Source organism: Zootoca vivipara, chromosome 10 (genome assembly GCF_963506605.1).
Source record: "Zootoca vivipara chromosome 10, rZooViv1.1, whole genome shotgun sequence".
In the NCBI taxonomy this organism is placed as follows: Eukaryota; Metazoa; Chordata; class Lepidosauria; order Squamata; family Lacertidae; genus Zootoca; species Zootoca vivipara.
In genome coordinates this window covers 56,377,356-56,391,823 of record NC_083285.1, presented here as the reverse complement: position 1 = coordinate 56,391,823, position 14,468 = coordinate 56,377,356, and the positions used below count along the sequence as shown (strand labels likewise).

Genomic DNA, 14,468 nt, shown 5'->3' with positions numbered 1-14,468 from the left:
GACCATTCGACTTCCGAAACGTTAGAAAACCGAGGCTCAATGGGCTGTCGGAGAATTCAATTGAAAAAATAGAGAAACGTGCAGCCATTTGACTTCCGAGGTGCATTCGAAAGCAGAAACATTCATTTCCAGGTTTTTGGCGTTTGGCTTCTGAAACATTCAGCAGCCGAGATGTTTGAAAACTGAGGTTTGACTGTATTTGTAAAAGGTTAGAGAGGGAAAATATATTTTATCAAATTGAAGATGCAGAAAATCAACACCTGAACACTGAACTGGCAATGTTATAGTTACCTCAGAGAAACCTACGTACTTATGTTTCAATTGCAGCCATGTCTTTGTGGCGCTGACTAGGGTAAACCTACTGTTCAAGCTGTTGTTTTCCCCCACTGAATCAAAAATGCCCTGAGAATTTTATTACAGTAGAATGCAAATACCAACAAGACATAAGCGATAACTGAGGCAGCAGGTAAGCAACAAGCTCTCTGTGCTGCTTCTGCCAATGTTTGTGGACAGTTAATGGTAGAAGTTCTTCCAGCCTCAAAAAATACACATAGATCTCCTACACACAGAACTTGGGGACACAACTCAGAGAAAAAGAGAAAAGAGAGAGGGTAGGCAATGACTTTATTCTGCTGGCCTACTCGTTCATAAATTGGCAGGCAAGCATATGTTACCATAAACCTCCTAAGTTTTAAACCTTAATTAAAATATTGCACAGAATGATATAAAAAGTGAACCAACTGACAAATAAAGAGCAAATAGATGCAAGTTTTTTTTGGGGGGGGGGAATACTGAAATTATCCTAACATTTATATAGGAATCACATTCCATTGAAAAAGTTATAATATCAAGAGTTTTCACACAGAAGTAATAGGTCAATTATATAGTAGTGTATATAAAAAGCTAATAATTGGGACAAAGTTGGGAAAAGCTCTGGAAATTATTTTCCAGAGCAAAGTAGTAGCTAAAAATATACTAAGTTTAGTATTACTTGAAAATAAATTACTTGTATAATTTATTTTCTATTGTTAAAAGCCAATTCTTGCTTTTACTGCAACTCACTTGATAAGTTAGGTGTGACCTATGCACTTAACTACACTTATTTTGAGGATCAAAGACCAGTCTGAATGCGCATGAATTGTCTTATACTAATCAGATTATTCAGAAAAGTTGAATACACTGAAATAAAAACAATATCATTTAATAACTTAAAAACTGGTGTAAAAACTGTGTTATTCATTATTCTCCGGAGCATGTTGTGTTTTGGGTGTGTTATTTTATCTTTTGACACACAAAAAACCCTTCATGTGCATTCACATTTTGAAATATTAAAAATACATAATACCAAATTGTATACAATTGTATACAAGAGTATTATATACAAAAGTAGAATGAAGGCATTACCTTGAGTTGGCAGAGAGAGCTGCTCCTGAGGTTTTTCTTGTGACAAGAGACCCAAATAGCTGAGGACAACATATTTTGTTTCATAGTGAAAACCTACAGGCACAGTAGTAGAAGATGCCATTTGGTTGGCTTCCAATGCCCCACAGGATTATGAGCTATGTAATTTTCTCTGTTTGAGATCTGGAAAATGAAGAATCAAAATGAAAAAACGTAATTAGAATCATATTCAGATTATGTACACACATGCAAGATAGAAAAAATACAAAATGCAATTGTGCCAGAACTTATTAGCCCTGGCCAGACAGAGCATCATTTGAGAGGGTACATAGGTGGCAGGTTAAATCCGTATCTCTTCCTCCCATTGAAAGTAGCCCATTGGCAAGTTGCTTTTCAAACTTCCCTATGGTATGTCAAACAACAGTAGCACAAACTACAGAAACATGTTGCAGGCGAAATATATACGTATTCTACTTCTTCCCCAGAGAGAAAGAAGAGCAAGATCCAGAAAACCGCTACATAACCATACTGTATTCAAAATTACTAAGGTTCAGAAATAATCATATCAGTAGTTCTTTTGAAAGTTTATGCACACTTCTGCAGGTTTATTTGATCGTTGTTGTTTAGTTGTGTCCAACTCTTCGTGACCCCATGGACCATAGCACGCCAGGCACTCCTGTCTTGCACTGCCTCCCGCAGTTTGGTCAAACTCATGTTGGTAGCTTCGAGAACACTGTCCAACCATCTCGTCCTCTGTCGTCCTTGTGCCCTCAATCTTTCCCAACATCAGGGTCTTTTCCAGGGAGTCCTCTTCTCATGAGGTGGCCAAAGTATTTAAGCCTCAGCTTCAGGATCTGTCCTTCCAGTGAGTACTCAGGGCTGATTTCCTTCAGAATGGATAGGTTTGATCTTCTTGCAGTCCATGGGACTCTCAAGAGTCTCCTCCAGCACCATAATTCAAAAGCATCGATTTGATTTAGATTGTATCTTACTGGCCCAGTGGTTTTTCCTACTTTCTTCAGTTTAAGCTGGAATTTTGCTATAAGAGGCTGATGATCTGAGCCACAGTCAGCTCCAGGTCTTATTTTTGCTGACTGTATAGAGCTTCTCCATCTTTGGCTACAGAGAATATAATCCAATCTGATTTCGATGCTGCCCATTTGGTGATATCCATGTGTAGAGTCGTCTCTTGTGTTGTTGGAAAAGAGTGTTTCTGATTACCAGCTTGTTCTCTTGACAGAACTCTATTAGCCTTTGCCCTGCTTCGTTTTGAACTCCAAGGCCAAACTTGCCAGTTGTTCTTTTATCTCTTGATTCCCTACTTTAGCATTCCAATCCCCTGTAATGAGAAGAACATCCTTCTTTGGTGTCATTTCTAGAAGGTGTTGTAAGTCTTCATAGAATTGGTCAATTTCAGTTTCTTCAGCACCGGTAGTTGGGGCATAAACTTGGATTACTGTGATGTTAAAAGGTCTGCCTTGGATTCGTATCGAGATCATTCTTGAGATTGCATCCCAGTACAGCTTTTGCCACTCTTTTGTTGACTATGAGGGTCACTCCATTTCTTCTACGGGATTCTTGCCCACAGTAGTAGATATGATAGTCATCCGAACTGAATTCACCCATTCCCTTCCATTTTAGTTCACTGATGCCCAGGATGTCAATATTTATTCTTGCCATCTCATTTTTTTGCCATATCCAGCTTACCTTCATCCATGTTTCTTACATTCCAGGTTCCTATGCAATATTTTTCTTTACAGCATTGGACTTTCCTTTCGTTTCCAGGCATATCCGCAACTGACGACCTTTCGGCTTTGGCCAAGCTGCTTCATCAGCTCTGAATCTACTTGTACTTGTCCTCCGCTCTTCCTCAGTAGCATGTTGGACGCCTTCCGACCTGAGGGGCTCATCTTCCAGTGTCATAACTTTTATAGGCCTGTTGTCTTTGCCTATGGAGTTTTCTTAGCAGGGATACTGAAGTGGCTTGCCAGTTTCTTCTCCAGGTGGATCACGTTTAGTCAAAACTCTCCACTATGACCTGTATGGCATAGCTCATAGCTGAGTTATTCAAGCCTCTTCGCCACGACAAGGCATTGATCCATGAAGGGGTATTTGATCGTAGCAGAACTGAATTAATTCTGGTTGATTTCCCACAATGTCCTTAATTCAGTGACACTACTTTGGACTCACTGAGGGAAATTTAAATAGTAGCTCCCAGACCTTTTTCTTTAAAAGAGATGTTTCAGAATTCAATGACAAATTAAAATGTGGCTTCCCTCTTTTGTCTCCCCCCCCCAATAATATTTATTCATTTTATAAAAATAAAGAAAAAATACAAAATACAAAATACAAAAAAGCAACAAAGAAAAGAGAAAAGAGAAATCTAACAATAACAACAATCTTTCATTTTACTTAACATTGTAGACTTCCTCAATTCCCCTCTCACTGGGTCCATTTTTTAATCCATCTTGAGCAATTTTCATATTATATCTTAAATCATTTTCCATTTATTTAACATTTTCTTCTTCATTTTCTCTCAATTATTCCTAATCTATAAACATCAATTATCCTTTACCTATAATCTTCAATGATTCCTAACCTATAATTAATTTCCCAACCATCTATCTTCTATCCTCTTTTGTCATGTCAAACGTTTTCAGAGACAGTATGTGAAAACAATTGTTCAGATGCAGTCATCACTGCCATATCTTGTAGCGTAAAATCTAACAGATATAATTCATTCAGCCTCTCTGTAAGTACAGTGGTACCTCAACTTACGAAGACGATCCGTTCCGCGGCCGTCTTTGTAAGTTGAGGTTTTCAGATGTCGAAGCTCCGCTAGTGCGCATCCACGAAGCACGAATTTCGTGCTTCTGTGCATGCGCAGACCGCGCATGCTGGGCACGCGCGACAAAAAGACTTCTGGGGTTGTCGACTTCGGAAGTCGAAGCGTTCTGATGTCGAGGTATGACTGTACTGTAAAAGGTAAAGCTATTTATTGGGCAGCATCAGTTTCTAACCTTTAGAATTAATTCATTTTTGTAAGTAGAACACTATCACTTTTAGACAACTCTCCAGGAAGCCTCACCTCTTTCATATTATTTAGTACTAGTGTATTTCAGCCCGTTCAGTAAACGGGCGCTAGCCGGGCGGGAACAGAGGGGAAGCCCTGAGGAGAAGGAAGAGGCCTCTGCCGCCGGCTCCCGCAGCGCGGCTGCTGGCAACAACAGAGAGCGCTGCAGCGCCGGCGGCCCCGCCAGGAAGCCCGGGGCGGAAGCAGCCGTACTCTCTCCCAGCTCCTGCCGAGCTCCCAAGGAGCGCGGCAGCGTCGGCGGTGCACCTGGGGGATGGAGGGAGGGCGAGGGCAGGTGTCCAGGAGCGCGGCCGCTGGCAGCAACAGAGAGCGCCGCAGCGCCGTCGGCCCCGCCAGCAAGTCCGGGGCGGAAGCAGCCGCGCCCCGGGCTTGCTGGTGGGGCCGACGGCGCTGCGGCACTCTCTGTTGCTGCCAGCGGCCGCGCTCCATTGTATGCTTGTCCCGCAGCCGCCAGGCGTGCCATCGCCGCCGCCGCGATCCTTAGCGATCCTTGGTGGGGGAAGCATGCAGTCGGTGGGAGGTGGAAGAAGAAGAGGACGACGACGACGGGGGAAGTATGGAGGATGGGGGGAGGGAGGGAGGACTGCAGTCCCCGAGGCTCCGTTCGCAACCAGGCCCTTTTGTAGGAAGCGGACGTCCCTGTCCACACGCTTCCGCGGCTTTCAGCGCTCTCTCTGCCCTCTCATGAAAGGTAGCCCTGAGGGCTGGGAAGGGAGGGAGAAGCTCGAGCGGATCCGGCCGCCGCCTGCACCTGAGCCGGGTGGCAATGCGAGAGGGGAGTGTGAGGGCGAGCGGCGGTTGGCAGAGGGGGGGGGAGAGCGCGCATGTGTGTGCGTCCTGTCTCTCCGTCCAATCCCTGTGTCTCTGGGGTACATGCGCAGTACCCCAGGGACACACGGGACAACTGGACGCAGGGACAACTTGGACATTATTATATAGGATATCTGCTATTGCAGGCTATTTCCCATGTCTGAAGCCCTTGCTGCGTAATTTTTTAATAGCTATGAATCATGTTAAAAATAGCAAGGAAAAGATTTGAAAAAAAAACAATATTATTGTAGTTATGAAACAAATGTAACACCTTTTGTGACAAAATGCTGTCAACTCCTACTGTATGCACCACTATAATACTACTTCTGGGATGGAAGAACAGAATTACAGTACAGTAGATGTGGCAACACTTGCCAATGGGCTACTTTCAGTGGGAGGAGGAGATAAGAATGTAGTCTGCCACCTATGTGCCCTCTCAAATGTTGCTCTGGCCAGGGCTGATCAGAAAACTGAAATGTAGTAAAACACAGTCAGTGTATATTCTGCACAGTGCAGGAGAAAACCATAATGTTCAAAACAAGTTAATATACCCTTGAATTGGAAGAAGCATAACCACATAAAATGTGTTTCTGGTACCTAAGAATTTGCAAGAGCCACAATAGGGTAGTATCTGAAATAGAATCAACTAAAATGTAATGAAGTAGTGACACTTCTGACATTTTAAATCCAAATAAAGATATTTTTCAACTGTGGCTTTTGGATTTCTGCTAAAAGATCAACAGGTATATATGGTTTTAATAAGAATTTGCATTATATGTTCAGCCCTGACCTTAGACAAAGCAATTAAAATTGCTACCTCCCCCTTTCAACCATGGAATCCATTCCAAGATAACTAAGCAAAATCCATTCCAAGTTGTTGTTGTTGTTTAGTCGTTTAGTCGTGTCCGACTCTTCGTGACCCCATGGACCAGAGCACGCCAGGCACTCCTGTCTTGCACTGCCTCCCGCAGTTTGGTCAAACTCATGTTCGTAGCTTCGAGAACACTGTCCAACCATCTTGTCCTCTGACGTCCCCTTCTCCTAGTGCCCTCAATCTTTCCCAACATCAGGGTCTTTTCCAAGGATTCTTCTCTTCTCATGAGGTGGCCAAAGTATTGGAGCCTCAGCTTCACGATCTGTCCTTCCAGGGAGCACTCAGGGCTGATTTCCTTAAGAATGGATAGGTTTGATCTTCTTGCAGTCCATGGGACTCTCAAGAGTCTCCTCCAGCACCACAATTCAAAAGCATCAATTCTTCGGCGATCAGCCTTCTTTATGGTCCAGCTCTCACTTCCATACATCACTACTGGAAAAACCATAGCTTTAACTATACGGACCTTTGTTGGCAAGGTGCTGTCTCTGCTTTTTAAGATGCTGTCTAGGTTTGTCATTGCTTTTCTCCCAAGAAGCAGGCGTCCTTTAATTTCGTGACTGCTGTCACCATCTGCAGTGATCAAGGAGCCCAAGAAGGTGAAATCTCTCACTGCCTCCATTTCTTCCCCTTCTATTTGCCAGGAGGTGCTGGGACCAGTGGCCATGATCTTGGTTTTTTTGATGTTGAGCTTCAGACCATATTTTGCGCTCTCCTCTTTCACCCTCATTAAAAGGTTCTTTAATTCCTCCTCGCTTTCTGCCATCAAGGTTGTGTCATCTGCATATCTGAGGTTGTTGATATTTCTTCCGGCAATCTTAATTCCGGCTAGGGATTCATCTAGTGAATTAGTTAACTAAGCAAAATTTACAATATATAAGTGAATTTATGGGCAGCATCTCCTTGCACACCACATCAAACACTACAATATTTCATTATCCATTTGACTTTGAGCTGCTGGGAAAAATCGAGTCAGTCAGATGGATATCTCCAGATGCCTCGAGTGATCCTAATCCACAAATGGATTACTGGTACATATCAATTATACAGAAAAGCAATGGTTAACAATGAATAAACAGTTATAATCCTCTTATAAAAAAGGGTTTTGCTATGTTTGCACTTATCACAAAAATATTTCCACCCCAAAGGAGTAACCATGTTAGTCTGTGATAGCAAAATCAACTAAGAGTCTTGTGGCATCTTAAAGACTAGCCAATTTATGAAGGCATAAGCTTTCATAGGCTACAGTTCACTCCATCAGATGCATGGAATGTTTTTCCAAGTTGGCAGGTATAATAAACATGGGTGTACTTGCTAACTTGGGATAGCATTCCATTCACCTGATGAAGTGGACTGTAGTTCCCAAAAGCTTATATCATAAACAAGTTTGTTGGTCTTTAAAGAGCCACAAGACTTTATTGTTTCATAAGAATTACGGTAAATCTGCCATGAAACTCACTGAATAATCTTCAGCCAGTCTGTCTCTCAGACTGACCCACTGCACAGGATTGTTGTATGGATTTTAAAAAGAGGAGAACCATGTATGCCACTTAGGCTCCTTGGAAGAAAGGTGGAACACAAATGTAATAAAAAAATTTTTTTATAAATATATACCGTAATATGCAATTGCTTCAAAATTGTGATACTCTTAAGACTGTTTACATTTCACCATATAATTTTATAGATGTATAATTTGATTCAATTGGAGTCAAGCACCTACACTTTTAATGTTATAACTGCTTTTTATTGCCTAGAATATGAAGGCTTATCAGAGACCCTGAAGCATTATGCAAGATTTCAGTGTCCTAAGACACAGCTTTGAAGTCTATTCTGTTTTACAATTTAGACAGCACATAAATCATTCAAATCACTCACCATAATTTTTAAAAGTCATAATAGCAAACTTATTTTGCAATAATTTCCCCCCTTTTGTGTACCTGTCACTGTCATGGTTCACAATCCCGGGTTCAATCCTCAATTCCAGGTGGGGCAGGGAGTGACCCCGGTCTGAAATCTGGAAAAGCTTCTGCCAGTCAATGTAGACAACAGCAAGCTTGAAGGCTCAATGGCCTGACTCAGTATAAGGCAGTTTCCTACAGTCCTAATATGAAAAAGCAGTGTTCTCCAAGTGTGTTGGATACCTGGGATGCCTGGGATAGCTCAGCTGGTAGAGCACAAGACTCTTAATCTCATGGTTGTGGGTTTGAGCCCCTGTTGGGCAAAAGATTTCTTCACTGCAGAATGAAGGAACTACATGACCCTCATGGTCCCTTCCAACGCTACAAATCTCTGGTGCAAAGAAACAAACCATAAGCCTGGATTCAGATGACAAGCAAGATCATGCCTTGTTTCCTGCCAGTGTGGCAGCAGCAGGAGCAGAGAAGGAACAAAGCTCTTGCTACTTCAGTAGCATGTGCTAGCATACTGCTCCTCCACATTCAACAGCAGCAGTTAAACTATGGTTCAGTCTGACGTGGAAAGAAGGCCAGTTCTCATTCATTTGAGTTCCATTCCAGAACTAAACCACATGATAGCTACATAGCAGGGGTCCCCAAACTAAGGCCCGGGGCCCGGATGCGGCCCGTGCGAGCCAATTGTGCAGCCCCCGTGACCCCCGCTGCCGCCCACTCTTATCAGCACGCCGCAGTGTGGTTGCCCATCTCTGGGTCGGTGCGGTGCCAGAAATAGCTTGTGCGCACATGCGGACCAGAGGGCAGGGGAACGCACTCCCATATGCACACGCACAAGCTATTTCTGGTGCCTTGCCGCCCCAGAAGTGCACCGGAAAAAGCAAGTGCGCGCCCCTATGGGAGCACGTTTCCCCGCCCTCCGTCCCGCTGCGCAATCAGCGCCGGAGGAACCGGCCCAAAGCCGGGTAAGTTTGGGGCCCCCTGCTATATGCCTTGTGGCTTAACCTGACTTGCACACCTGAGATTAGATTACTAAATTAGTTTGATTAGGTGAGCTTTGAGTTTGTTGGGAATTTTCCACAAGGATATGTATATAGTACAGTACAGTACAGTGGTACCTCGGTTTAGGTACACAATTGGTTCCGGAAGCCTGTACTTAACCTGAAGCGTATTTAACCTGAAGCGAACTTTCCCATTTAAAGTAATGGAAAGTGGATTAATCCATTCCAGACGGGTCCGCGGAGTACTTAAATGGAAAGTACTCAAACCGAAGCGTACTTTCAATTCAACACCTTTATTGGCGTACTTAAACCGAGGTATGACTGTATATTGAAAACACCTATTTCAAAAAACAACCTGTCTGCATTGCATATCTAGCTTCTACCCCGCCCCCCCGCCCCCCACTGACAGTGCACAGTTCACCTTTCAAATTTTATTTCATTTTGAAGTTTTACCTCTGCACCAGGGAAAATTATAGGCAGAAGTCTGTAAAATACTACCCATGTTTACTGGCAGCATTGCAGTAACTGAAATTCAAGAATTACCTCATTTATCTATGAACATCTGGTTCTGTGGAATTTTGCAAATCGAAGTGTATCTATCATAGTTACACAATTTTCTCAAAAGACTGAAACAGTGGGGTGGGGTGGGGTGATGAAACAAAAGCCTTAGTACTTTATCTGAGCTTGGTTTTAGTTTAACTTTATACTGCCACAATCTTCTATGAACAAGAGACGCTTTCAGTGGATTTAACTGAATTATCTCCCACAAAGGTTTCATGTTTTCCATACTTTGAACTCTCCTTTCCATACATCTAACCCACATCAATCCAATAATTTATCCATGTGCCGTTAAAAGTACATTTCTTAATACGAGCAATTAAAATGTTATGGAGTACAAGCCATATTTTCAAAGTCTCCTACACAATCGCATGATAAGCAGAAAGGCTGAGCAAACCTCTGAGAAGAATACTCTCAAGATAACTACAGTGATGAGCAATGTTAGAAGCACACCTAGCTAGGTATGTGTGGTTTAAAAATAAATTCAAAGCAAGATGTTGAACAACAATATCCATCCAAAAGAAATGTGTCACAATAGCACATAAAAGCAAACATTCCAAGTAAAGATTGTATCACTTTTCATAAAGTTTCAAGCTAGTGCAGACAACTCTGGAGTTCTAAGCAGGTACTGTACTATACTGTACTTCTGAATGCGAAGGTTTGCCAGCTCACAAACAACAGCTGTAGACACTACATAGGGCCAGGGATCTCTACATAGGACGAGCCTTCTCTTGTAAGGATAAATTTGAAAGAGCACCGAGCATCGGTGCTGCCTTTCCCGCTCCCATCATCACACCCATGCAAAGTGTACGCCATTCTTACCAACTGTTGAGGAAATGCAGCTGTAAAGCAGGGAGATGCTAACGAAAAGAAAAAGCAGCACAAGTGCACGCAAGCACGAGCACGTTCACACACTCCTCCTCCAGCAGCAGTAGCAAACAGCAGCAGCAGCTCTCTCTGGGAGCAGAAGAGATCTGGCAGCTGACAGGGCACACCATTGTCAACAACGCTGACCCTACTTAGTCCCCAGGAGGAGGGGCCTGTCCTTCAACCGCTTCAAGCAGAGGGGAGATAACTAGGATTTCACGCCATGCATTTGGGGGGGGGGAGGGCGCTCCTACTGACCGACAATAGCCAACCTACATTTTTATAACTATTTAAAAGAAGGGGGTGGGGCGAGAGCTGGCACCACCTTATTAACTCGAGGACGGGAAAGAACATGGGGAGAAACAAACCACACCACACACACAACATGCAACACTCCCCCCACCTCAACCGGTCCCTCCTTTCCTTGCCGGGGCGGGGGGGGGTTAGTTTGCCCTTCAAAAGAGAAACCGCCCGAAGGCGCAAGTGCCGGGAAAAGTCCCGCCTTTCACGCACGTGAACCGTGGATAAGGGAGCGGGTGAGGAGACAAAAGGCCACGAGGGAAACACCAACCCATAGCTGCCAAGTTTTCCCTTTTCTCACGAGGAAGCCTATTCAGCATAAGGGAATTTCCCTTAAAAAAAGGGAGAACTTGGCAGCTATGCACCAACCTCAAGTAGGGGGGTGGGGAGCCTATGAAGCAGACTCTACACAGGACGAGGGTGGGGTGGACAGAAACCACCACAACATTTGCGGTGAATATTTTGTGTGTGTTTTAAAGGAGAAGCCAGGCGGTGGTAAGGAAGGGGTGGAAGAAGCGACCGCCTCCACACCCACCTCATAAGGGGCTGCCGCCAACCGCCCGGAGCGCGCGCCCAAAGCAGGTCGCCCAACCGCCCACACGGTGACCTCGCGCGCGAGGAGACTGAGGCGCTCGGTTCTTTCCGCCCCGCCCCGCCCCTCAGGAGAGTGTTTTTGTTTTGCTTACCCGAGTCTCACGAGGACGGGAGGGAAAAGCCAAGAGGAATATGTCCGTGCCGCGGGGCCGCGTTAGGATATATACAAGCACGCGCTTGGGTGAATGTTCATATATGTATAAATGCGTGTGTGTGTATATATATATGTATGTATGTATGTGCGTGCGCGCGCGCAACGCTTCCAGTCAGGCCCTAAATGAAAGTCTCCGTCGCCGCCATGATAGAAAAGGGCAAAAAAAAAAAGCAGCGTGAGTCGGAGGCCCGCCTCAAACGCTGTGGGCGTCGTGACGTCATCGCGACGGAACGGAGCCTGGGCGTGCTCATTCTGCGTCAACAACGTGAATTTCGCTCCCAGCTCGGCCACCTGTACGGTCACCGAAGCCTTTGAGATAGGAAAAAGGTTAGAGCGGTACACAGCCTGGACTTCCGCTCAAAAAGCGAACTGCAGCAAACTCAATACAGTACTGCATACGATTTTCACTGGCAGGAGCGAGCGGATTTCATGCTTATGGGATCTACGGTACTTCAATAGAAACAGCCCACTACTCAAGTCCACCTGCTGGAGCCAGGTGCAAATAGTGGCTCAGGCGGTGGGCATATACTTAAAATATTGATGTGTTTATTTATGTAAGATTAAGCTTTGGCCCAGCCTGTTTTCTTTGTGATTAATTCCCTTCTGGCCTCGTTGTTTACTTGTCTTTGTGCCTACACTGTTGATGCTTGCTAACCGAAGATTGAATTAATTGTTTTTTAATTAATAATAGGTCCACACATTCTTCAATTTACAGAGAGGCCTTGCACAAGTTACTTATCTCTCAGCGTTAGTTTCTGTTTCTAACAGAAAAATAACTACTTATTTCAACAAGTAAAGGAAGTCATACTGATCCATAAGAAGTCATACTGATCCATAAGAAAACAGCCAAGATGCATGGTCATACATTACTTTTGTTAGGACCACTCAAAAGTCACAAAACAGCAAGCAAGCTTCTGAATTTTGTATAAGTCTTCATTTGGCTGGAGGTTGAGCAATAGGAGTTGGGAGAGCTACCTTGTTGCTGAAGCCACAAAGTCTGCACTCAGTCTTAAAATGTAGTGTGTGTAGGTGGAGATACGATTGGGCTCTTGGACGCTATGCCAATTTCACGTTACACCTTGAGCTGCTGTGACAAAGAAAAAGACACATTGACTGACCCAACCCCTATTTCCAGCCTAACCTCCAGCCTGTAATAGTGTTTTAAGGAGCAGACATAGAATTAGGAGCTGGATTTGCAAATTACATGCTCAACCTAGAAATATCTTTTCCAAACCAGAACTGTAATCTGAATTGCTTCACTTGAAAATCTACTCCTGGTTTTCTTTCAACTGCCTAATTAAGGAGTAAGCTCTTGCTGTTACCGAAACATTTAGGAATTAGAAACATTTGCTGGTCTACTGCAAATAATTCAGAGTTCCACCCCACTTGTAAGCACTGTCAGACTCATCCCTGCCCTCAACTGGTGCCCTGGGCTTCTCTGCGAGGACTGACTGCTTTTAATTAAAGAGCTGTTGTTGTAATGTTTTTATTGTAATTACTTATATAGTTTAAATATTATTTTATTGTTACACTCCACCCCAATCTCCACAGCAGTGCAAGATTCCAGGAGTCCAAGCATTTACCCAGGGTTTGCGTTCCCTCCAGAAATAGGCACAGTGATGTTTTTTATGATATATGGTTTATTCATGTGTACTGCTCAGGCTTGCACCTCAGAGTCACTTCAGTGCTGCAAACAACCTGAGTCTAGATGGAAAGAATCACATCCCAAGGGGGTTCTATTCCTCTCATTGCTGCAGCCTCCGATTCCAAGAGACCCCAGACATCATGTCTGACCCCTCTCTGCAGCATAAAACAGACTGACTTCCTCCTGCTCTACTCCACACCTCACCCCAGCCTACAGAAGTGACTTACCTCTTTGCCCACTACAATTCTGCCCTTCCCTCCTGAACAGCTGGCCTTTTGTCTCTGCTAACTGTCTCCTAATGGGTTAATGGCTAGACTATCATCAGCCTGTTTGGCACAGTTTAGTCCAGGCATCCCCAAACTGCGGCCCGCCAGATGTTTTGGCCTACAACTCCCATGATCCCAAGCTAACAGGACTAGTGGTCAGGGATGATGAAAATTGTAGTCCAAAACATCTGGAGGGCCGAAGTTTGGGGATGCCTGGTGTAGTCAAACCATGATGAATTAAAACTTTACTGAATTTAAGAATTATGGGTGACTTGCACCCACAAACTCTGGTACCCCAAACCTATAACTATAGCATTTATTTCAATTGGTGTTTGTTGTTTGATGATTATTTTCTCCTAGCTGTTCTTATTTTTATCTGTAAGCCGCCTTGAGTCCCTGTCAGGGAAAAAAGGCAAACTATTATTATTATTAGCAACAACATATTGAATAAGTAATACATATCATACCTGTAATAAGTATATAACATGGAACTACACTGCAGTCCATACTCTGCTACAGATCCTCACCCACTCACCCGAAAAGAAACCCTTGCATTAAACGATGAAGTTGGTTACTAGTACCCAGTTCCTAAAATTTGAACGAAAGTTAGAAACCCAAGGAGAGCACTATTTGAGAAGCCCAAGCAGAAAACTCATTTGAGATAGGGAACATGGAGCTTGCGTTGGCACTACTATTTTAAAATAATAATTTAAAAAAACAAGCACAAACCTCGAAATGAAACATAAAAGTTGGAATGACAAAGAGCTACTCCCTTTCCTGACACCTTTCATTTCGAGGAGGCCTTCCTAACCGTATACGCAGGAACATGGGGTTGCTCTACAAATCTCTCCGGGCGGTTCCCACCACCTCCCTTAGGTGGCGATTTGGGGAACTCTTCGCTCAACGCGAACCCGGAAGTTCTGTACACTAAGGCTGGGGAGAGGCACTCTATATTCTTTTATTTATCGCTACGATAGCCGTGACCTCAGAGCCGGGA

At 43.9% G+C, this 14,468-nt stretch overlaps 1 protein-coding gene across 5 annotated transcripts in view; it reads right to left on the bottom strand.

The window, feature by feature from the left end:
- The window catches only part of BCL2L13 (BCL2 like 13), a 42,723-nt gene extending 30,991 nt beyond the window's left edge, over positions 1-11,732 (bottom strand). For 2 of the 5 annotated variants that reach the window (XM_035127151.2, XM_060280007.1), the window contains exons 1-2: positions 11,499-11,732; positions 1,405-1,584 (exon numbers count right to left, since the gene is read on the bottom strand). In XM_035127151.2, the coding sequence (XP_034983042.2) occupies positions 1,405-1,525 (121 nt within the window). In that variant the 5' untranslated portion in view covers positions 1,526-1,584; positions 11,499-11,732. The other 3 variants (XM_035127154.2, XM_035127153.2, XM_035127152.2) reach the window with 3 other exon arrangements.
- Positions 11,733-14,468: the final 2,736 nt, after the last annotated feature.